General features: G+C 41.3%; 1 protein-coding gene across 1 annotated transcript in view; it reads right to left on the bottom strand.

Annotated features, from left to right (window-relative positions):
- The window catches only part of LOC134344349 (fibrocystin-L-like), a 231,377-nt gene extending 210,575 nt beyond the window's left edge, over positions 1-20,802 (bottom strand). Inside the window, 11 exon segments of the mRNA XM_063044033.1 lie at positions 1,167-1,277; positions 4,543-4,613; positions 5,057-5,099; positions 5,180-5,247; positions 6,037-6,090; positions 7,600-7,693; positions 9,976-10,033; positions 11,045-11,123; positions 14,288-14,432; positions 14,516-14,602; positions 20,739-20,802. Coding sequence (XP_062900103.1) covers positions 1,167-1,277; positions 4,543-4,613; positions 5,057-5,099; positions 5,180-5,247; positions 6,037-6,090; positions 7,600-7,693; positions 9,976-10,033; positions 11,045-11,123; positions 14,288-14,432; positions 14,516-14,602; positions 20,739-20,802 — 874 coding nt within the window.
- Positions 20,803-25,999: the final 5,197 nt, after the last annotated feature.

Raw genomic sequence — 25,999 nt, 5'->3', positions numbered from 1 at the left:
TTGCTTTCTTTTGGCACCTGGCAGATTATTTGACTTGCGTTGAGCCTGAGAATCTCACAGGTTTGGTCTGTTTAAGACAAAGAATAAAACAAAAATAACTCAAAAATATCAGAAAGATTTTAAATCTAAATTCAGCTTGAATGCACTTTGCTGAACAGTACAGTGGATGATAGGTTGAGCACACAGGACGAATATTTTCAAATGAATGGTTAACATCACTAGCTATAAATTGCCCTCTCTGTAATTGTATATATTATAATTTTCAAATTGTGAAAGGTGTTAAAACAATGCTAGATTTAAGAAATGAAGCTTGCACAATAGAATAGATTGTGGACTGAGTCAACAGGGTCAAATTTAATATGCAGTTGGTTTCAGAAGTCTATGACTCCTTCCATTGGATGCAAACTCCCAGGTACGTTGATCTGTCTACCACAGTCACTTGTCAATAAATGGAACATATGCCATTGCTCTCATTCGTCTCTCTGAGCCAGAAGGTTATGGAATCTTCCCTGTTCAGACAATTCAGTGATGCTTCAGTGTGGTACTGGGGGAGCACTACACCTCCGTTCCACATTGAAGTATCATTTTGATGGTGATGTGTACCATCTTTCAAGGGTTCTGTTTTTCTGACGAGTTATTAGTCAAGCATCATCTGCTCACTGAATTACCCCAGAGAACAGAAGGAGCAGGGTTCCCCTTAATCACTAACTATTCCTGAACCAATGTTACATGGCTGCTTGTGGGAGCTTGCTCTGCAAAACTGGCTGCCGTATTTTATGTATTTTTATTTAGCGATATGGTCCTTCCAGCCCCTCGAGCCATGCTGGCCTAGCAACCCCCGACAAACCTGATTAACCCCAGCCTAATCATGAAACAATTTACAATGACCAGCATCTTTGGACTGCGGGAGGAAAGCAGAGAACTTGGAGAAAACCCACACATTCCACAGGGAGGATGTACACAGACTCCTCACACTGTAAGGGCTTACAGGATGACAGCGGAATTGAACTCCGAACTCCGGAACACCCCAAGCTGTAATGGCATCACACTAACCGCTACGTGACTGTGGCACCCAAAAAGCTGGAAAAGGGTTTTGTGTGGTTCTGACGTTGTCAAGGGCACTGTAGGTAGTGTCTCGGCACTGTTCTGGCTTCCCCAGTACATACCTGCCACAGTAACTCTGGCTGGGGCATCCGTTTCATCAAAGAACCTCCCTTTCACTGTCAGCCGAGTGCCTCCTTCTATACTCCCTTCAGACAGGTAGATGCCAGTCATCTCTTCGAAGGAAGAAATGCAGCATTTAACATCACCAACACATATCAAATCTTCTTTCATTCTAAACTATAAATGATATAATTAAAACAAAAACATATCTTGCTCTTTAGATTTAGCAATCATATGAAAACTGAACTCTGAGAATACTTAACAGGTCAGGCAGCAGCAGTGGAGAAAGAAGAAGCATCAACATTTCAGGTTACTGACCTTTCATTAGAGAGTTATCATTTCAGAATACCAGCATTTGCAGAATTTTGTTCTGTTTATATTGCATTTAATTGGCTTCGGCCTCAGTTCAGGAACTAACTTATCCAGAAGGAGACTGAGATTGACAAAAATCACAGTGTTACAAATGCTAAGATCCTGAAATCAACAGAGAAACTTCCGGAAACATTCCAAGAGAGGTGGACAGCAGCACAAAAGACAGACACAGAAACACATGGTCTGCTTGCTGTGGCAGATAATTTCCTCTCATAGAATAATTGCAAATGGCCTTTCCTCTGGCCTGATGCTTGGAGATGGATTAGCCACAGCTATCCATTGATGCAAGAACACCTGCGGCATATTTGGCTTTCAGTATTGGGATTGGGAGACATATTGGGCCTTGTGGAGGAAGATGCACAGGAACAGGCCACCTAGCTCAAACTGTACTCACCTTTCATATGGTGTGGCTCACATTCACTGATCCTGTCCTTCAAACATCCAGCCAGTTCTGAGTTTCAATATAAACTGGTCAGTATTTGGACATTATCTTCATACCACTGTCTCTCCTGTTCTCAGTCCTGATGTTCTGCTATTTGGTCATATATCTATGCTCACTACTCTTGATTCCTACTCTCAGCCTATTGCTTCCTAATTTCAGACTCCTCCACCAAGCTCCCTACTTCAACGCTTGCAAGGATCGCTGTGACTTTGGGATTTAGATCTGCCTTTAGAAAGCTACTGAAGTTTCCAGAGGGAAAAGTAAGCAAACTTCAGCAGTTGAGATGCTGTCCCAACTATCACATAGGAAGACCAAAACTCCTCTTCCAAAAGCCCTTGGCCTACTTATGGTACACCGTGATTCTATCTTCAGCTCTGTTTTTAGATTCAATAATAATGTGAAGGTTGGAAGTGTAGTGCTTATTGAGAAACAACTTGATTTCATGTTAGTTTGCCGGAAGGAGGCAGCCTAGAATGTTGCTGCTCACAGCTCAGAACCTCAGTGGATGACATTGGGGGAGAAGTTATAAAATTTTGGTTCTTTGAACAGATCAATGTTGATCAGATCCTGCCTGAGCCTCACACGTTCTGATATCGAACACAAGATTGACTTTGGATACCAGTCCCAATTCAGTGGATTTTTGGGGATAAATTAGCTACTTTAAACAGGAGTTGATAAAACATTCTCTGTGGATCCTGAGAGAAAGGGGAATGATGCAGTGAACTAGATCTTTGTAGGTTTGTATTTCTTTATCAGCAGTGACTGACATGGAACCACATCTCTGCCTGCAGGCTCAGATACCATTAACTACAGCAGCTGCTTCAATCCAATTACCCAGATGACATTTTTACCACTAGTTATATTTCTGCTGGAATTTTTCTGACTCTTGATGTTATTTCACAAACAAAACCTCTGTACCTTCAACCAATAAGTATTTTTATAGCTGCCTAATAAATCTGCCAAACTTGAAGTAAATTAAGAAAGCTAATAACCTTTCCCAAATATATGTCTGCATATTTAGTTACGCATAACCTCCAGAGCACTCCCACATTTTGAGGTCTCTCAGGAGCATCCCTTGTCCTTCCTCTTCCTGCCTCCACCTCCCATTTTCACCCCTTTCTGTGTCCCAGCTGCACTCTCGCCCCAGATCTTCCTCAAAGCCCAATGGCAGAGCAGGAGCCTGCCGAGATTCCCAGCACTCACTGGGAGCTCAGGCCTGGATCCTGCAGCTGGTTATACCGGGCAGGGGATTCACAAGTCCATTCATTTGGGGGAGTGACAGGTCGAAGGGAGTAGAGCAGTAAAATGGTGCAGGAGGTAGTGCTGCCCTCTCACATCCCCAGGGCTCCAGGTTCAACCCTGACCTAGGACACTGCCCATGTGGGGTTTGCACTTTCTCCCTGAGTTAGTTCTGTGTGTTTGTTCCCCCACCCCATAACTCAAAGACCAAGGTTGATAAGTTAATTTGCCATTGTAAATGACCTCTTACTGTGGGGAGAGGGTTTGCAGCAGAACTGAGATGGAGTTGGTGAGCAGCTGAGAGAGAATGAGTGATGGGTGGCCACAGGGAGAGGAGCTTTGAGACTAATGGAATTGTCCTGTTGGGAATCAGCATGGACCCAACGTACAGAATAGCCTCCTTCTGTGTTAATCAGTAAGTAACAAAGGGATAAAGGCCAATTATATATACTAAATTATTTGCTGTTGTTTGTTTTAATTTATTATTTAAAGTGCTTTAGCTAATTTTGTTTTAAGGGTTAATAATGTTCGAGTCAGGATTTGCCAGCTGCGGAAAGCCGCAGATGTTCCGGTGGGGGATCTTGTGCTCTCGACCAGCTACGTTCCACAACATTGTTCCAGACACTGTCACTGCCCCCGCACTGCCTCGTGCCAATCCTGGGAAGAGAAGAGAAGGTGGGTGGGAGAAAGGGGCTCCAGCAGGGATCTGGGAACCTCAGATGTGGAGTAGGGATTTGATCAGCTTCCTTCCTCTTGCATGTGTGTAATTAGTCCAATAAACAGTTCATCATTTCACCGCCCAGTGGCTGGGACTGCATGGGAAAGACTCCACATTGTACCCAGACTCTTCCTTGTCAAGCAATGTGCATGTATACCCGTGTATCTGAACTGGAAACTGTGAACCAATCTACACTGAGTATGACTCTTGAAGGAGGGTGGGATGACTGAATTCACCTTCTAATGATCACAATCTCATCCTGATTTACAAATCGCTCCTTGACCCACCATTCCCTATCACAAACTTGTCCGATACCGTAAAATTCTAACATCTCTGCTCCTTTCTCATCCCAGAATTTAATTACTACTCCATTCATTTTCCATAGTCCTGGAGTTCCCTCCCAGGACTTTCTCCTTAAAGCCAACCCTCTTGACTCTATGGTCATTGGACCTACCATTTCCTGGATGACAGTATGCTTGATATCACTTGTATGAAGCAGCTGTTGAGTAATGAGGGTAAGGTCCACCCCAGGGTCACAGAGATGATGGCAATGGAAAAGACTGTCACTCCTTAACTCACTAATCCTAATGAATGGTGGTGTCCTTACCTGAGTAGGTTTGGAACATGCTGAGTTTATTGAGAGAGGAGACAAAATAAGCTTTCACAGTCGGTAGAGACCTGCAGTGGGAGTAACAGGGAACACACAATTTTGATCTAAAGGTGAAAACTGCACCATAAAAGTAATGTATTTTGGAATATAGTGCTTGAAAATTTACTTAATAAATGTAACATTTACATACAACATACAAATATGTTATGCTGAGAGAGTTGTGTGCATGGGTGCTCAAGATGTGACATACTCATTTAAGCATGCTATGTGAAAAATTCCCACCTAGCCCAAAAATATCAAGTCTGCTCTAAAAATTACAAAACATTAGAAGTTTGATTCAGAGTTTATTTGAAGTACATGAAAACCAAATAGCAAATTAATGCTATGTAATTATCAGCGGATAATTGCACAGAAACCAATACTTGGTGTGCACACATGAAGCCTCCCTCAGTGACATTGGCTCTACAGTTTCCACTGTGTGATTTTAAGTTAATTGGTTGAAATGTCTTACCTTCCATAGCCATTATCCAAAATGAAGCTCATATTATGGTGACCTGAAATCAGCAATGAGAAATTGAAATGCTATGCCTGTTCCAGCTTTGACAATGTCTTATAGATCATTAATGAATCTTACCTGTGTATGTACCAGTCACTCTGCATGTCATAGTGCCTTTATTCCCGGAGTTAAGTTTCAAACCATACCTGCAAGTTTAAAATCTTGCATTGTATTCAACAAAAATATTAATATTGCAATCAGTTTACAGGAAGGTGAAATCTACATGGGAAAATAGTTCTCCCAGGGCAATATGAAACTTCAGAGTGATCTTAATGAGGCAGAAAGTTTCTTGGCAAGGTTCCTTCCACGACCAGCCACCAGTCACAAAGTTTCAAAACTTCGGAGTCAAAATAAACCTCAGGGATGAAGTCCAAAGTTGATGATGGTAAAGCAGCTCTTCGGATTCGAGGGTTGGTCTGGTTTCAGGTAGACCGTGGATTTGAAGCTGTTACCTTGTCTCACTGCCCAAGACCAGTTCACCCTTTGTTGAAGGGTGTAAAATATAAGGTAGGGCAGCTTGCGGTGTAGGCCGGAGTCCTAAGTGGAGTGCTGAGGAGTACTGAGTGTCAGTAGTCCTCCAGTCACCAGGTCCTGGTTCTTACCATCAGTAGCGATGCAGCAATGCGGGTTGCTAACTTTGGAAGAAGCAACCTCAAAGATCCAGTGACGGTTAACCACTGGGAATTTAATTACAACCACAAAAGTCACACCAACAGGTTATGTGTATAAACAAAGGGACAACTTTTCAGATTGGATTAAGCTAGGACTACCCCCAGAATTGTAGAAAGCAACTCAGAAAGTTCAGAATGAGTTGGTCCAAATTTGGGAAGAAAATGACTGAGTCACTTTAAGCAGATATCACAGTGGGCCAGACTGAACCAAAGCAGACTCAACGAAACATCACTCACAACCTCATTACATTTAGATAAACTTACAAGTTATCGGAGTCCGGATGAAGTAAGTCACAGAGCTTTCCTCCAGCATAGACTCTAGGATTAGAAAGATGTCCCATAATTAATCAGTCAGGGTTAATGGTATTTGTAATCTCTGCTTACAACTAGACTTTAAAGGATATCCATTGTAGATTCAATGAGTTTTAAAAAGCAGATAAATATGCAGTGCTTGCTACATTACCAAGCTACAAATGCAATCATACCCAGTGTACCTTCAAAGGGAGGACATGGTCAGGACAAAAAGAGGATCTTCTTGAGAAAGATCTGGTTGAGTGATCATGGATGGATGCACTGCAAAAGCTTTGTCTTGTCTTCCCTTCCCCTCCCCGTGGTATTAGATGTTTGAAAGTCTCAGAAAACTACGAAACATGGAATTCCTTTTCTTCACCATGAGCTCTGACCACACATAATCATCAGCTCCAGAATTAAGATTCATTCAATTTTCAAGATTGCTTAATACCATTTCCAGTACTCAAGTGTAAAGGAGAAGAAAATACAGTAATTGTTACTCCGGATCCAATGCAGCACAACAAAAAAAACACAATAAGGTAAAGAACATAATAATAAAAAGCACACAATAAATATAAATACATAAGATAGCTTATATACATAGATTGATTGCATGTCCATGAAGTGATGCTAGGCATAGGAGTTTTCACATAAGATAAAGTAGTGGTGGTTGGGGGTTTGGAGGGGTGGGTTAGTGGGTTGAGGTGTTGATCAGCCTTACTGCTTTGAGCCTGGCATGAATACGACATAGCCTCCTTTCTGATGGGAGTGGGACAAACAATCCACAAACAGGGTGGGTGGGATCCTTCCTGATGTTACTGGCCCTTTTCTGGCACCTTTCTGTAGATACATATGCCCTTGATGGCAAGTGGGCTGGTGCCAGTGACGCGTTGGGTAGTTTTGACTACCTGTTGTAGAATCTCCCTGTCTGCCGCAGTTTCTGTACTATGCAGTGATACAGCATGTTGCTGTTGTTGTTGAGTGACTCATGGCGACCCTATGGACACTGTATTTCGTGACATGGAAGTAGATCGTCAGGCCTTTCTGCTGCCTAAGCTGGAACCCGGCTGGATTCGAACTCAGGACCATCTGCCTCGGAGTCCAGTGCTGATGCCACTACACCACTGGCCAGTAACAGCATGTTAGGATGCACTATTGTGCACCTGTAGAATGAGGTGAGCATAGACGTGCATTGTCCAGCTCTTTTTAGCCTCCTCAGAAGGTAGAGGCTTTGGTGAGCTTTCCTGATTGTTCTGGGACCATAAGAAGTTGTGCGAGTTGTGCAGTCCCAGAAGTTTGAAACTACTCAGTTTCCACTGCTGTGCTGCTGATGTAAAAAAGGCCCATGAAGGTAAAAAATTACAGATCAGACTGTGCCTCATCCTAATTATTGTCAAGAGAACACCTCATCTCAGTCTAAGCCTGATGGCTAAGCAGTTTTCATTTAAAAGACAGGAGAGGAACACCAAAGCAGTTCCAAGCTGTGCTGTGTTTTACTGGGCTGACCTGCACAGTTGATTCACTCATCTATGTTACCTTACAATCTTGGTGTTGCTGTGACTGGAATCCATTGGTTTATTACTGCCATAGACATCAGTGAAAATTTTCCCTCGGATAGTAATCAGTTGGCCTAGGAACCAAAGGAAATCAGAAATTGTTGGAGAGGTAAAGAGCTGGAACAATGAGCTACAATTTGCAAAGTTAGAAGAATGTAATGCAGGAACTACTCTTAGAGATGTTGGTTCAAGTCCCACTCCAGAAACTTGATCACACAATCTTGGTCAATGCTCCAGTGAAATACAGAGAGAGCGCAGCACTGTCAGAAGTGCAACTTTCCTGCTAAAGTGCCGTCGAACATAGAACAGAACAGCACAATACAGGCCCTTCAGTCCACAATGTTGTGCTGACCTTAGAACCTGCTCCAAGATCATTCTAGCTCTCCCCTCCCACAGTTTTTCTTTTAACCATGTACCTATCCAAGCATCTCCTAAATGTCCCTAATGTATCTGCCTCTTCCACCACCCCTGGAAGTGTGTTCCAGGCACTTAACACTTTAAAAAAAACACTGACATCCTCCCTATATTTTCCTTCAATCTCTTTAAGTAGATGTCCACTCATATTAGCCATTGCCAGCCTCGGATAAAGATGGTGGCTGTCCACTCTGTCTATGCCTCTTATCATTTTAACATCTTATGCATCTCTATCAAGTCTCTTCTCAACAGAGTCTTCTCTCAAGTTTTCTTTCCAAAGAGCAAAGCCCCAACTCACTCAAGCTCTCCTCATAAGACATACTCTCTAATCTAGGCAGCATCCTGGTAAACCTCTTCTGCACTCTCTCTAAAGCTTCCACATCCTTTCTATAATGAGGTGACCTAAACTGAACACAGTACTCTAATTGCGGTCTATTCAGGATTTTATAGAGCTGCAACATTATCTCGCAGCTCTTGAACTCAATGCCCTGACTAGTGAAGGCTTTCACACTGTACACCTTCTTAACCACTTGCTGTGGACTTGGACCCCAAGATCCCTCTGTTCCTCCGCACTGCCAAGGATCTTGCCATTAACTTTGTACTGTGCGATCAAGTTCACCCTTTCAAAGTGTATCACTTCACACTTTTCTGCACTGAACTTTGTCTGCCACTTCTCCACCCAGCTTTGCACCCTGTCAATGTCTTGTTCCACACTACATTATCCACACCACCGACCTTTGTGTCACCTGCAAACTTACTAACCCACCGTTCCACTTTCTATTTAGGTAATTTATAAAAATCACAAAGAGCAAGGGGTCACAGAACAGATCCTTTCAGAATACATTCCATCTACTGCCACCCTCTGCTTTCTGTATGAATCCACACAGCCAAGCTTCCCTTGATCCCATAACTGCCGACTTTATGAATGAGCCTTCAAAAGGAGGATCCTTTTGGCCTCTCAAGTTGATACAAAGGACCCAGGACTGGAAATGAAAGATGGGCCAATTGTGACATGTTGAATCAGCAAGTTGCTTTGGATAATACATAATGGTCTTAAACAGACTGTCATGAAACAGGAATAGCACCAATATGGCAGGAGTTTGGTAAGAACTTGCAATACATGGAATAATGGAATTACCATGTAACTCCTAGATTTCTGAGTTTAACTATGACTGAGCAGATTCCTGAAGTTGCTGCTGGGCTTGTTCATGTTAACAATGAGCACAGAAGACATTCCAATCTCAGAGAGGCCATTTTTCATGAAAAGCACAAGGAACCGGTAATGTGAGCAGAATCTCAGGATAAGAAAGACAATAGTCATCTCCCAGTTGGCTAAACCTGAACATGAAGATTTAGAAGATTGAGGGGGATCTTATTGAAACGTATAAAATTCTAAAGGGATTGGACAGGCTAGATGTAGGAAGATTGTTCCCGATGTTGGGGAAGTCCAGAACGAGGGGTCACAGTTTGAGGATAAAGGGGAAGCCTTTTAGGACCGAGATTAGGAAAAACTTCTTCACACAGAGAGTGGTGAATCTGTGGAATTCTCTGAAACAGGAAACAGTTGAGGCCAGTTCATTGGCTATATTTAAGAGGGAGTTAGATATGGCCCTTGTGGCTAAAGGGATCGGGGGTATGGAGAGAAGGCAGGTACAGGGTTCTGAGTTGGATGATCAGCCATGATCATACTGAATGGCGGTACAGGCTCGAAGGGCCGAATGGCCTACTCCTGCACCTATTTTCTATGTTTCTACGTTTCTATGGGCCAATGAGATCATCAGTTTCTGTGTTTAAGGACAGGCTAGTGGCTATCTTCTCTTTAATTCAAACTTGGTCCTGATTAAATGCCATTCCCATGGGAAAGTGGACATGCATGATATTGTTGTGGTAAGATTTTGCTGTCTGACTGGCTGTGAAACTAGGAATACGTTGATGCACAGACCTGGCAATCCAGACATTGGTGAAATCTCCTCAATGGTTGGGGTACGGTAGTTGCGTGCCTGCGAAAGGAAACATCATAAATTAGCAATGGTGTTGAACTTCAGCTGGAATGAGTGATTTTGCTTTTACTTCTGACACCCAGTCTTTCTTGGGACGCAACGGGGAAGGAACGGTTCCTATTACTGGTAAATGAGACCCCTTTTAAAACACTGCCCAGGCAGTGAAGGTAGAGACCTGCCCTTTATTCCTTCCACAAGAAGATGCCCAATGTCTGACCACTGAAGGTTTACTTCCACTAAGATGGGAAAATGTTTTTCATAGAATGTACATGGAACAGTACATCACTGGACAAACCATTCAGCCCACAAGATTATGCTGATTCTGATATCAATTTATACTAAATGTTCTCTTCCTGCATGTAATCCGTATCCCTCTACTCCCTGCACATTCATGTGTCTATCCAAAAGCTTCTTAGACTCCATCAAACTGCTTGTTTCCATAGCCATTCCAGGCACCTACTGCTCTTTGCTTATAAAGCTTGTCGTCAGACCGCCTTCCCTCTAACCTTAAAATTGCATCCTCTGGTGTTGGACATTTCTAACCTACGGGAAATGTTCTGACTTGTCTACCTCATCTATGCCTCTAATAACTTGAAGAAACTCTATCAGATCTCCCCCACCCAGCCTTTGATACTTTAGGGTGAACAACCCAGGTTTGTCTGATCTTTCCTTATAGCTCATACCCTCTAATCCAGGTAGCTTGCTGGTAAACCTCTTCTGTAACCCCTCCACAGTCTCTGCAAGCTTCCCATAGTGGGGCAATCAGAACCACACTCAATACCCCACGTGCAGTCTGACTGAAGTTTTGTATACAGTAGCTGCAGTGTTATTTCCTTACCCTCTCACAGAACACCCCTACCAATCGACTTTCAAAAGACAATAGTCCCAAACCATGATTCATTGTTATTAATTTGGATTCATTGTTACTGATTAAGATCTCTGCTTCAAATTTTCCCTTCTCTTGGTTGATGTGCTGTAAGCAGTACGTGAGAGTAAAAAGTTTTCACTCACATAAAACTTTATCCATCGGTTAACAATAGGAACCCCATCCACAGTCACTACAACAACATAGGTGTCATATGGAAGAGGCCTGTAACAAGGAAGAACATTCATTGAAATCGGAGTAACAGCTTCTTCAAGGATCACCAATGCAAATACTTCAAAACAAATTTTTTAAAAATATTGAAAATGTTTCAAATCAGAAACAAAGCACATTAGCCATAGAGTACCGGAACAGTTCCTTTAGTACTGTGAGTCTGTACTGACCATCAAACACCCACTAGCACCAATCGGACACTAATCCCATTTTATTCTCCTTACATTCCCATCTAACTCCCCCAGATTCTATCTGCCACCAGAGGCAATCTAGTTGTCAATTAACTTTGCAACCCACTGTCTGAAGGAGCTGCAAGGAAAGTGGAATACTTGGAGGAAATCTACAGGGAGAATGTGCGAACTCCACAGAAACAGCACCGGAGGTCAGGGTTAACCTCACATTGATGAAGCTGTGGGGTAGTTGCTCTACCAGCTGTGCCACTGTGTCACCATGGAAATACTGAGCATACTCCTCCCCCCCCACCCCCCTCCATCTTATCATTAGCTTTTATAAGGTTCCAGTGAATGGGCATCAAACTGAAATGTTAACTGGTTCTTCTTCCAGAGCTGCTGCTTGGAGAACACGCTATTTCCAGATTTGCTTTGACCACCTGGTTCCTAAATCTCCAAATTGTGTGCCAGAGCAAATCCACCCAGGGAAAACTAATCGGAGTAAGGATCCTGCACCTCGGTGGTTTCGGACTGGCTGTAGACTGTGGTTCTGCACCCTCTCCTGCCCTGGTTAAAAGGAACTGCAGAAAGACAGAGACACATTGGCTGAATATGCTTCCTGTACTTTGTAGGGATTTAACCTGATGGAAGATGTCTGCTGAAATAGGTCGTAATTGATATTAAAATACAAGCAGGGACAAATCATACAAGACAGCATTTGTGAGGAAGGAGATGCTGAGAAGCAGTTAAACCCAGCGTGAAGTATTGAACAGATAGTTACCACCACATGCCCATGGGTAGGAATTTGATGTAACCCAGCAGTGTGTGTCTGTTGGGTATAAACCTAGCAAGGTCAAAGTGCACATGTCAGAGTTCACTAAGTCTTGGATACAACAATCTAAGGGAATGTGATTATCAAGATGATACCATTCTAGATAGGATAAACTCCCTCAAGGGCTCTAGCTGAGAGGAAATAGAGATTGAAGGTGAATAGTTGGAGTTGCCTCAGTAAAGCAACCAACATAATCAAAGATCCAACCCAATCCCGGACATTCTGTCTCCTCCCTCCCATTAAGCAGAAGATACAAAGCCAGCAAGCATGTATCACCAGGATCAAGGACAGCTTCAGTTCCACTGTTACATTGAATGGTCCAATATAGAATGAGATGGACTCTTGACTTCAGAATCTACCTCCTGTGGCTTTGTACCTTATTGTCTGCCTGCACTACACTTTCTATGTAACTGTAACACTTCATTCTGCTGTCTTTTATTGCTTTTCCCCTGTACTACCTAATGTACTGTTATAACAAAATGATCTGTGTAGATAGACCAAAAGACCATCAGATATAGGAGCAGAATTAGGCCATTTGGCCCATCATCTGCTCCGTCATTTCATCATGGCTGATCCATTTTCCCTCTCAGCTTCAATCTCCTGCCTTCTCCATGTCTCTTCAGGCCCTGACTGGTCAAGAATCTATCAACTTCTGTCTTAAATATACCCAATGACTCAGCCCCCACAGCTGCCTGTTCCAACGAATTGCGCAGATTCACCACCCTCTGGCTAAAGAAACTCCATTCTAAAAGGACACCCCTCTATTTTGAGGCTGTGTCCTGTGATCTTAGACTCTCCCACCACTGGAAACATCCTCTCCACATCTATTCTATCGAGGCCTTTCAACATTCAGCAGGTTTCAATAGGTTTCTGAATTCCAGTGAGTAGAGTCCCAAAGCCATCAAATGCTCTTCATATGACAAGCAAACATAGAAACATAGAAAATAGGTGCAGAAGTAGGCCATTTGGCCCTTCGAGCCTGCACCGCCATTCAGTATGATCATGGCTGATCATCCAACTCAGAACCCTGTACCTGCCTTCTCTCCATACCCCCGATCCCTTTAGCCACAAGGGCCATATCTAACTCCCTCTTAAATATAGCTAATGAACTGGCCTCAACTGTTTTCTGTGGCAAAGAATTCCACAGATTCACCACTCTCTGTGTGAAGAAGTTTTTCCTAATCTCGGTCCTAAAAGGCTTCCCCTTTATCCTCAAACTGTGACCCCTCGTTCTGGACTTCCCCAACATCGGGAACAATCTTCCTGCATCTAGCCTGTCCAATCCCTTTAGGATTTTATACATTTCAATAAGATCCCTCCTCAATCTTCTAAATTCCAATGAGTATAAGCCTAGTTGATCCAGTCTTTCATCATATGAAAGTCCTGCCAACCCAGGAATCAATCTGGTGAACCTTCTTTGTACTCTCTCTATGGCAAGAATGTCTTTCCTCAGATTAGGGGACCAAAACTGCACACAATACTCCAGGTGTGGTCTCACCAAGGCCTTGTACAACTGCAGCAGTACCTCCCTGCTCCTGTACTCGAATCCTCTTGCTTTTTAGCCTTTTAATCCTGGAACCATTTTCGTGAACCTCCTTTGAACCCTCTCCAATATTAGCACATCCTTTCTTAGAGCTGCTCACAATACTCCAAGCAGGGCCTCACCAGTGCTTTATAAAGCCTCAACATTACTTTCTTGCTTTTACGGCAGGCAAAACTATGTTTTTCAGTGCAGCTTCGTACATGTGACAATAATAAACCAATTTACATTTGCAATTTTAACCTGTAGCACCCTAAATTACTGTTGAGTTTATGCCAGGTGTGATTGTGCCTCAGGAAGCAGTCTCTCAGATTTCAGAGAGATTGTCTTCCCACTGGAAGAATATTTGAGGCTTGGCCACAAGGTCTCATCGTGAGTCTTGGCATAAGATACTCCACTCACTATCCTGATGCAGTTTTTTGACCCAAAGTATTGACAATTGTTTTCCTCCACAGATGGTCCTTGGCAATGCACCCACCCCACCCGAGTTCCTTTGTTTGACTCTTTGTTGCTCCAGATTCCAGCATCTGCAGTCTCCTATGTCTCAATTAAACTATTTTCTTGTTCCATATTTGCAGAGTGAGTCAAGTCACTCTAACGAGTTGAAGTCAAGTACCTGGTGTAACAGATAATCTGTGTTTCATGGCTGGATTCCCTCTCTACATCACAGGGGATGGACCTGGTATCCGATACCAGCTGCACGCTGTTGCCCAACTTTTCATCTTCTGCTCCAAAGTCAAATTGATGCCCCACTGAGAACCCTGCCAAGACATCAATAGTGGATTAGAAGCAGTGAGGCGGGGGTATAAGCTAGCTCAGTGAGAAGGAAGAGACCCTTTCTTACCTTGCCCTTTGATTGTCAGCCTTGTTGCTCCATTCTGGCCTCCATGGTTAGGATAGACACTAAAAACTTTTCGAACAACTTGGGAACCTACAAAATAAATAAGTATGTCAATACACAGGGAAAGTTAAAAAAAGTTAGAGAGAAGGGCAGTGATATTAGTTTATTATTGTCTCATGTACCAAAATACAGTGAAAAGCTATTGTTTGTGTACAAACCAGACAGATCTACATAAGTACATTGTTCAAAAGCAAAACAGAATGCAGAATATACAGTTGTGTTACAGTTATTGAGAAAATTAAACAGAAATTAAACAGAGACGGACAAAATAGGAAATAAAATGGGGAGAATGATGACGAAGAGACTGAAGGGGAGAGTGAAAGTGAGAAAGAGGCAATTTATGGAGGAAGAGGGGAATTCGAAACAGAGATGAGCAGATGGTAAGTTAGATAAGGTGAGGTGTGGAATTGGGAAAAGATACATGTGGAGAGAGACAGTAGTTAATAAAAGTTCAAAGAAAAATTTATTACCAGACTACATACATGTTACTACATACAACTCTGAGATTCTTTTTCCTGCAGGCAAACTCAGCAAATCGATAGTAAACAGGATCAATGAGCAAAGAAATAAATAGCAATAAATAACGAGAGCATGAAATAACAAGATAAAGTGTTCTTAAAGTGAGATCATTGGTTGTGGGAAACCAGAAATAGAATGGGTGTAGTTAACCTCTTTTGTTCAAGAGCCTGATGGTTGAGGGGTAGTAACTGTTCTTGAAGCTGGTGGTACGAGTCCTGTAGCACCTGTACCTTCTACTTGATGGCAGCAGCTTGGCCTGGGTTGTGAGGATCTTTGATGATGGATGCTGCTTTTCTACAACAACGTTTCACGTAGATGTGCTCTATGGTTGGGAGGGTTGTACTTGTCACGCACTGGGCCGAATCCACTACCTTTTGTAGAACTTTCCACTCAAAGGCATTGGTGTTCCCGTATGAAGCCAGTCAATATACTTTCCACCTCACATCTATAGAATACATCCTTCAATAAACGTTTCATATTGCCTTGATAAGAGTGCAGCTTGACACTCAATAAATGTGATTTGTTTTTTTTTGCTTTATTGAGATACAGCACACAATAGGCCCTTCCAGCCCTTCCAGCCAAGCTGCCCAGCAATCCCCTGATTCAATCCCAGCCTAATCTTGGGACAGTTTGCAGTGATCAATTAACCTACCAACCAGTATGTCTTCGGACTGTGAGAGGAAACTGGAGCACCCGGAGGAAACCCATGCGGTCATGGGGAGAACGTACAAACTCCTTACGGGCAGCGGTGGGAATTGAACCTGGGTTGCCTGCACTGCAAAGCGTTGTGCTAATCACTACACTGCAGTACCACCCGCCATGTTTTGATAACACTTACGACACAGAGACGAGTAAGATCTTGTGCTCACCTGCCAACTGCCATGAGCAGAGATGGAGCGATATTAGCAGGCTCCAGGGCATGAGCCAGCCAACCATTCTGCCCCACGGTTCCCGATCTTTCAGCTTCCGAATACTGCAAGTAGAGAACGCATTAAGCACATCATTCAAGAGTCAAGCACTGTAGATTTTACCCATCTGAATATAAGCAGAACATAATTCGCTATCCTGATGCAGGGTTTTGACCCAAGATATTGACCGTTTCTTTTCCTTCACAGATGTGCTCAAGCTGCTGAGTCAGAGATGAGATACAGACAAGGCAAAGGCAGAGAAGAAAAATACCCTCTGCACAGTCACTGTGTGTTTTTAATCAATGAACTGTGTATTCAAGTGTCTTTAATTAATATCAAGCAATATTAAGCTGCAACTAGTGACAAAGTGCATAAAACAACACCTCTTAAATGAACAAGGACTAGTGAGAAGTACAAACAGAACAAATAGAAAGATCTGGGACAGGATAGACACTGTAAAGATGAATTAACAAAAAGAAAAATCATGTAATGTGACAGGGATTGGGAGAAGAGATAAAACAAAGGCTAAGCCCAGAGGATGAGTCAATCAAAAACACAGATTTATTTTTCCTGGTAGATGTTAAATTAGAAGTAACTAAAACTGAAATTGTTGAACTTGGGAAGACTTCTAATATCAAAATAAAATCAGAAAATGCTGGAAACACTCAATAGATCAGACAATACCTATGGAGAGAGAAAAATAATGTTTCAGGTCAAAACAAAAGAAGTGATTCTTCATTTTGATTAAAGCAACTTGAAATATTAACTCTGTTTCTCTTTTTGCAGATGCAGACTGACCTGTTGAGTATTTCTAACATGTAAAAGCTCTGAAATGCAGGTCAGAATTGTAGGGAAAATGACAAGCAAATCTGACAATCTAAATGGAACGGGTAAATCTGAGTTAATATTACAGATGGATAAAAGTCAGTCAGTCCAGATAAAAACAAAAAAAAAAATAGGTGAGTCACCTAAAATTGTGGAAATGACTATTGAGTTTGAAGTTTGCAGCTCTCCGGACTGGATATCAGCTGCTGTTCCTTGAGTTACACTGGGTTTTCTTAAAATTGTGCAGAAAAATCCAAGTGAGCATGTGAGGAGAATTAAAGTGATAGGCATCACTTTAATTTCAGAGGAGATCAATTTTTGAACCTCCTTTGTTCCTAGCTTTGCTCCAAATTACAAGACTTAGATCTATGACTTCTTGCTCAAAAAAGGGATTAGCTTTCTGAAAACAGAACTTAAGAAGTTATGCTCTTAACAAACATTGACCACAAATCTTAACTCAGTTTCTATCTCCACAGATGCTGCAAGACCTGTTGAATATCTCCAGCATTTTCCATTTCTATTTCAGAATAACAGCATCTGTGACTTTTTTTTCCACCTAGAGTTGTTTTCTTCTTTTTCAATCTAAAGTAAACCTGTGAGGAATAATGTTAAATGGTGACCTGGTCAGTCCTTTCAGGTAATTATAAAAAGACCCCAATAGAATTATTTTGAAGAAGAGCAGGTTTTTTCTCTCCAGAGTTCTGTGCCCAACATTTATCCCTGAACCAAAATAAAAAAACTGAATGGGTCCAAGTAGGAGCTTGCTGGCATAAATCGAAGGATAAACTTTGTCCTTTACTCTCTTTTCCAAAAGTACTGACTTGATTGAACAAATTTTGAAGCTTCCATACTTTGTAAATATAATATTTCTTTATATTAATTGTATATCCATATAATACAGATTTGCTTCATATTTACAATCACACTTAATTTCTTCTACCTTCAAGCTTATTATAGATCTTTTCTTTTGTTCTTACCTCCCCCTTTCCCCCTGTTCGCACCTGCATAAAACACGTTCTGTAAAATTTTTCACTGCTCTGTTGAATAATCCCTCAGCTATTCCTCTCTGTACAGATGCTGTCAGACCTGTGAGCATGGTTCAGCAATCTCTGTTTATAATATGGTCTTGAGTTGTCACACAATAGATTCAGCTAATTCACTTCGGGATTACAAGTACAGACATGTTTGGAGTTGAGGACAATAAAAACTATGCAAATTATATCCAGGAATACAGCTACTCATTACAGTAATTCTTGCTGGTTATAACATTATATCAATAGCTAGCATGTTTAGACCTGATTCACTTCCTGTAATTAATACAAATTGTCGTTTATGATGGTTTTCCTATTCTCAGCTGCTATTGTTGCTTGTTACAAGAGAGAATAAATGGAGGAATGAAGAAATGAAACTGGATATCTGCTTCCACACCTTCAGACTTGACATAAGATTACAACATCAACAACTGACAATAATATCCCATCACAATGAAATTGCTCAAAAGTGTATTTTTTGGGAATATCCCCAAATTAAATGTGGAAGAACCCCAGCTACTGGGTGAATTTCATCCATATTGATCAGTCAACATCAATAAAAAGTTATACTGCTGTCATCTCATTACTATTTGGTTGCTATTGTGAAGATGTAGCAGCACAATTTGGATATAGTGCTTAAAGGGGATACCGGCACTCCATCCTAAAAAAAGAGCATAACCCTCCTTCATAGATTACTCAGCCATATTTTTACATTGAATCTTGTTGGATGACACAGACATTCCTCCCAAATAAAATGACAATTAGATCAAAAATTGAATTCGTTTGATGGACATTGCATTTTTATAATTGTATGGTGACTCTCTGCTCAAGTTCCTCATAGAAACTTACAGTATGCTCTTAATTATGGATTCCAATAATTTGCCAGAAGTGTTGGGTTAGCAAGTCTATAATTTCTTTGATTTCTTTTGTATTCACTGCACCTAAATAAAGGACTTGTTTTTGTAATTTTTCAATCTAAAGGAAGATCTCTGATAGATAATGTTAAGTATAGACCAGGTCTCTAAGAGTGGTCAGTTGTCCCTCTCCTGCCTCTGCTTTTTATGTTCTTAGTTTGTCTTGAGCAATTAGACACCAGAAGAGAGCAACCTACCAAAGAGGGAAACCGTACCTTCACAATGACCACACTCACCTGCCTGCACTGTTCTCGTGTGACCACCTCACTCAATATCAAACAGCAGCTACAAGCAGTCAGATTAATCCTTGCAATTTCAGCCAGGGTGACTGGATACCAAAAGTGACAGAATATGCTCAGCAGGTCAAGTAGCATCTATCAAGCGTTAATGTTTTACATTAATCACCTTCTGCTAGAATTAGGAAACAAGAAAATGAATTTCAAAATGATATCTTTTTGGTCTGAAACATCCCTTAAACATCAAAATGAAAAATTAAGAAGAATGTGTTGAACTGACACTTCAGATTGTGAGCATTTCCATTCACAGGAGTGGAATGCTTCCTGTGTGAGGGAACAAATCATTCAAAATATTAATACCATGGCAACACTTGTGGAGGCCTGGGAGGAAACCCTGGGCATTTAACACCCAGAGTCGTTTATTAGTACTACTATCTCTTCCACCTCTGCCAATCTGTTCAGGTTAGATTTCTATTAACTTGAACGAATATACAGTAAATCCAAGGGCAACCATTTTATTTGTTTGTAAAATGGATTGTGTGTTGATGCTGAAATGGAGAAATCAACTGACCAGTAAAGAAGTGGAATAATTCGTTAACAATGATGGTTTAATAAACTTCTGTTCTTTGTGGATTAATAATCCATTCCCGATACCTGCAATAACCCATTAATGGGATTGTAAAATAAACTGAGAAATTAAGTCAACAAAACTGTTGAAATAGAAATAACCTATAAACGTTTATTTAAAGTTCAAAGTAAATGTATTATCAATGCATATATAAATTACCATGTACATCCCTGAGATTCATTTCTTGTAGACATTCACAGTAGATACAAAGAAATACCATAGTCATGAAAAACAGCACCCAAAGACAAACAACCCATGTGCAAAAGACCACAAACTGCAAATACAAAACAAATACAGTAATAAAAAATAAATAAGAAATAAATATCAAAAATATAGGTTGTGGGAATAGTTCAGTGCTGGTGAGTGAAGTTGAGTGAAGTTATCCTCTCTGGTGGTTGAGAGGTAATAACTGTAACTAAACCTGGTGATGTGGGTCCTGAGACTCCTGTACTTCCTTCATGATAGCAACAGCGAGAAGAGAGCATTGCCTGCATGGTGGGCATTCTTGATGATGGATGCTGCTTTCCTGCAACAATGGTCCTTGTACATGTGCTTGATGGTGGGGAGGGCTTTATTCGTGATGGACTGGGCTGTATACACCACATTTTGTAGGCTTTTCTGTTCAAGGGCATTGGTGTTTCCATACCAGGCCGTGACACAACCAGTCAGTATACCCTCCACAGCACATCTATAAAAGTTTGTCAAAATTATAGAAGGCACGCTGAATTTTCACAAACTTCTAAGAAAGTAAGGGCACTGTCGTGCTTTCTTTGTAATGGCACTTATGTGCTGGACCCAGGACAGATTCCCTGAAATGGTAACGCCGGAGAATTTAAAGTTGCTGACCCTCTTCACCCCTGATCCCCCGATGATTACTGGCTCATGGACCTCTGGTTTCCTCCTCCTGTAGTCAATAATCAGCTCCTTGGTCTTGCCAAGCCTTGCCTTGGTGTAGCCATCGGGCACAGCACTCAGTTCAATGTCTTCATCATTCTCCACAAAGACAAGACAGATCAATCTTTTAAAGGGAGAGGAGCTGGAGTATGCCTTATGATTAACTCATCGAGGTGCACAAACGTGGCAGAACTGTCTCAGTCCTGCTCACCTGATCTGAAACATCCAGTGGTCAAATATTGTCCATTTGATTTGTTGAGGGAGATTTCTGCCATCGTCCTAGTAGTGGGAAGGCAAAAATCAGGCAGGCACTGGAGGAGCTGAGCAACATAATCAGCAGGCATGAAACTGCACACCCTGATACCTTCCCTGTCATTGCAAGAGATTTCAACCAGGACAGTTTGAAAAAGTCCCTGAACAACTACCACCATATTTCCTGTGAAACCAGAGGAGCCAACACATTTGACCACTGTCATACCATCATCAAGAAAGCTCATTGTGCTATCCCACACCCACACTTTGGGATGTTCGATCACCTGGCTGTAATTCTACTCCCAGCATATAGGCAGAGACTGAAAACGGCAGCAGCATCAGTGGTAAGGACCAAGAAGGTCTGGCCAAGGGGTAGGCAATGCCTCAAAAAGGTGGCATGCGTCATTAAGGACCCATCACCTAGGACGTGCCCTATTCTCATTGCTGCTATAAAGAATGAGGTACAAAAGCTGAAGACACATACTCAGTGTTTCAGAAACAGATTCCTCCCCTCCACCATCAGAATGGACAATGAACCCATGAACAATGAACCAATGAAACCAAGTACTTTTTTTCTCTTTTTTTTTTAAACGACATATGCCAGTGATTTAAAACTGATTCTGATTCTGACATTGAAAGAGAGGTTGTTGTGGCACCATTCAGCCAGATTTTCAATCTCCCTCGTATGCTGATTCATCACCACCTCTAATTCGGCCAATGACAGTGGTGACGTCACTAAACTTAAATGTGGCATTGGATCTGTGCTTAGCTTTACAGTCATAAGTGTAAAGTGAGTAGAGCAGGGAGCCAAGCACACAGCCTCGTGGTATATCTGTGCCGATGGAGATCATGGAGTAGATGTTGTTGCCAATCTGAAATGATTTGGGCCTGCAAGTGAGAAGCTCGAGGATCCAGTTGCGCAAGCAGATATTGAGGCCTTGGACTAGGAGTTACTGATTAATTTTGAGGGGATGATAGTATTGAATGCAGAGCTGTATTCAATGAAGAGCATCCTGATGTATGCATCTTCACTGTCCAGATGTTCCAGAGTTGAGTAAAGAGCCAATGAAATGGCATCTGCTGATGAACTGTTGTGATGGTAGACAAGTTGGATTGGATCCAAGTCACTCATCAGGCAGGAGTTGATCACCAACCTTTCAAAGCACTTCATCACAGTGGATGTTGGTACTGTCGGATGATAATCATGGAGGCAGGTTGCCACGTTCTTCTTGGACACCGGTATAATTGAAGTCTCCTTGAAGCAGGTGGGTACCTCAGACTGCTGAAGCGAGAGGTTGAAGGCATCATTGACTGCTTGAGTTTACTGCTAACAATGGGTTCAGAATCAAAATTGGGTCTAATATCACCAGCATATAGTACGTCATGAAATTTGTTGTTTTGAGGCAGCAGTACATTGCAATAGATAATAAGAACTTTAACTTACAATAATTATATATATATATATATATATAATAAATCAAACAAGTTGTGCAAAAAGAGAGTGAAAAAATAGTGAGGTAGTGTTCATGGGATCTTTGTCCATTGAGAAATCTGATGGTGAAGGGGAAGAAGCTGTTCCTGAAACATTGAATGTGTTCCTTCAGGCTCCTAACCAGCACCTTCTCCTTGATGGTAGCAATGGGAAGAGCGCATGTCCTGGATATTGGGGGTCCTTAATGATGAATACTGCCATTGTACATCTATTATGGCAATTGGCAAATTGCATCAGGTCCATGCTTAGGCATAAGATGATTCTAGCCAAGACCAACCTCTCAAAGCACTTCATCACAGTAGATGTGAGTGCCACTAGGCAATGGTCATTGAAACAGATCACACTGCTCTTCTTGGACACTAGTATGATTGTTGACCTTTTGAAGCAGGTGGGGACCTCCAACTGTGGCAGTGAAAGACTGAACACACCTGCCAGTTAGTTGGCACAGGTTTTTACAGTCCTACCAGATACATATTAAGGCCTGACGACTTGCAAGATTCACTCTCTTGAAAGACATTCTAGTGTTGGCCGCCGAGACAGAGATCACAGAGTCACCATATGCTGCCATGACTTGCACAGATGAAGTTTTATTCTCTCTTTCATAGCATGAATAAAAGGTGTTGAGCTCATTTGGGAGTGAAACAACACAGTCATTCATGATGTTAATTTTGCTTTGTAGGAAGTAACGTCCTTAAACCCTGCCATGCAGACATGCATCTAATTCTGTCTCTAACCTTAATCAGAGTTGTTTTGTTGCCCTTAAAATAGCCTTTCATAGGTTGCAGTTGGATGTCTTGTATCATTTTGGATAACTGGTTTGAAATGCTATGGATCTAGCCCTCTGCAGGCTACAAATCTCCTGGTTCATCCACAACTTTTGGTTTGGGTATATGTGGTCTGTTCTCGAAAGCACACAGTCATCCACATAGGTCTTGATTAAATCGGTGACAACTGTGGGAACTTCCTTCAGACTTGAAGATGAATCCCTGAATATTTCCCAGTTCCTGACCCAAACCAGTACTGTAAGTATTCCTTTGCCTCCCTTGACTACATCTTCTTCATCTTCCCCACTGGCGCTGTGGTCTTTAGTCTTTGTCTATACGTTGGAAGAAAATGTACAGCCAGGTGATCAGACTTCTCAAAGTGTGGATTCATTGCTAACAAACCCAAGATGTGTCCGATGAGGCAGACATCTACACAAACTTCACTGTTGTATAGTGGTGTTAAGGTACTTTACATGTCACATGAACTGCTGCTCTGAATGAACTATGCACAGTGTAAAGTCAGGTCTCAGGGCAACCAGAAAAACTTAATTTGGTTAAGAAGCTCGAAAGTGGAGGTGAAAATGTTTCCATTCGTAGGAGGTTCAAACAGCAGAGGACACAGAAAAATGAACTATTTCAGTCATGAAAAGATGTTTCTAAGCAGTGGTGAGTTGTAGTCTAGAATAAACTGCCTGGAAATAAAGTGGATAAGGGTTCTGTCAGAAAACTTCAAAGGAGAATAGAATATATATCTAAACAGAAATTAAAAGGACGTGACTTTAATCTCTCGAGCAGGGCTTCTCAACCGGGGTTCAGCAAGAGGTCACTTAGGGGTTCCGTGAGGGATCATGATTAAAAAAAACATTGTTTATTGAACTTCACATGATGCATGATGCTACCATTTGCAGTGGTGGGCAGTGAGCAAGCAGCCCCATTAGCAATCTCGTTGCAGGTCTCTCGTGCAGTAGGACCATCTTTATTTGGTTGAGTTTTCTCCCTCCCAAATTAACTCCCCCAACTTTCCCTTACATGCCACCTACTGACTTATGGGAGAGAACAAACTCTACCAGTGTAGCAGAAAATTGGAAGGAAATTTTCATTTTAAAGACAACCCAATATGGTGATATTTGAAGAGGAGGTTTCTAGCCCTCAGCCTTTGGATAATTCTGATATGGTTAATGATGAAGAATTACAATCTTCTGAGTTATTTCACTGCATTAGTGCAACAACAGACACAAAAAAAATCTGTCCTTACAATGAAAGCTACTTATCAATGTATTTTACATGGACTGGTGATCCAAGTTGTCCTATTCCATTGTGTCTAGACTGTGGCAAACAATTTCCATGTGTAGCAATGACTCCAGCAAAATTGAAAAGACACTTAACTACAACTCACAGCCATAAAACATGTAAAAGTGCTGATTGCTTTAAACGACTATTGGAATCTCAAAACAAACAAAGTAAAGATTTTGTTAATAAAATCACAGTCAGTAAATCAGTAAGCAAGTTATTTAGTAGCAGAACTTATTCAGAAAAGAAAAAGTCACACAGTTGGTGAGAATTTAATAATGCCAGCATGTAAAATTATAGTGGACAAAATGCTAGGACAAGATGCATTACCAGAAATTGAAAAGGTTTCACTTTCAAACAGTATGATAAATCAACATATTGATGACATGTCACATGATGCTGAAGAGGTTTTGTATAATAAACTGAAAAACAAGAGCTTCTCTATCCTGGTTGATGAGTCAACAGTTTTCACCAGTAAGTGTCACATTGTAGCATTGTAAGATTTGTAAATGATGGCGAAATTCAAAAAAACTTTTTTCTGTTCCAAAGGGCAAAGGCCAAAATATATTTAATGTTTTGTCTTCATATCTGTAAACATAATGTTTTTCATATCTGTAAACATTATGTTTTACATAATGTAAATTTAATGTTTTGTCTTCATATCTGTCTTGAAGGAACTGTGTTGGCATCGATACTGATGGTGCCCCATCAATGGTTGGCTCCATGAGAGGTTTTATTTCTGTAGTAAAAAAAGAAAACCCTGACATTGTCACAACACATTGCTTTCTTCACAGAGAGGTGCTGATGTCAAAAACTCTTGGAGATGAAATGAAAAAAGTTCTGGATGATGCTACAAAAATGGCTAACTTTAACAAAGACCAGTTCACGCGAGAATGTTTAAAAAAAAACTGTGTGAAAACCTGGACAAAGAGCACACCAATCTCCTGCTACATACAGAACTCCAGTGGCGTAGCAAAGGAAGAGTTCTTAACAGGGTGTTCAAGCTGAAAGGTAAATTGCAGGAGTACTTTCAAGAAAATAGTACACCAGATTTTGCTGAGTATTTTTAAGATGAAGAATGGCTGCAGAAATGAGCCTACTTAGCAGATGTTCTTTTATTTATATGAACTAGTCTCTGCAAGCCCTGGAGAAAATGTTTTGACTTCAAGTGACAAAATTCTTAGATTTAAAAGGAAACTGAATCGTTGGAAAAAATCATATTGCATAAGGAAATCTTAAAACGTTTCCACTGCTGCTTGGGCTTGAGAATGAGGAAGGATCAGAAAGTCTTGAGTCTTATTGAAAACCACCTGGAAGAATTTCAGAACAAAATTGAACAGTATTTTTCCTCTCTTTCAACACAAGTGTATGACTGGGTGAGGGACTATTTCTCTGAGTCTTCTGCTCAGCCTGAGAACTTGAATTTGAGAGAAGAGGAAGAACTTTGTGAGCTGCAGTCTGATTGTGCATTCAAGATGAGATATACTAACCTGCCCCTGGACAAGTTCTGGATTTCTGTGAAAGGAAGGTTTTCTGCTGTTCATGAGAAAGCAATGAACATTTTGCTGCACTTTTCAACTTCTTACAAGTGTGAGCAAGCTTTTTGTTGTTTAACAAGCATCAAGAGCAAGGAAAGGAATCGCTGAAGATGAAACCTGTATTTGCTTATCTCAA

The sequence above is a fragment of the Mobula hypostoma genome, chromosome 1 (assembly GCF_963921235.1).
Source record: "Mobula hypostoma chromosome 1, sMobHyp1.1, whole genome shotgun sequence".
In the NCBI taxonomy this organism is placed as follows: domain Eukaryota; kingdom Metazoa; phylum Chordata; class Chondrichthyes; order Myliobatiformes; family Myliobatidae; genus Mobula; species Mobula hypostoma.
Note: the sequence above shows the minus strand (reverse complement) of the source record. Positions and strands in the feature narration are given on the sequence as shown.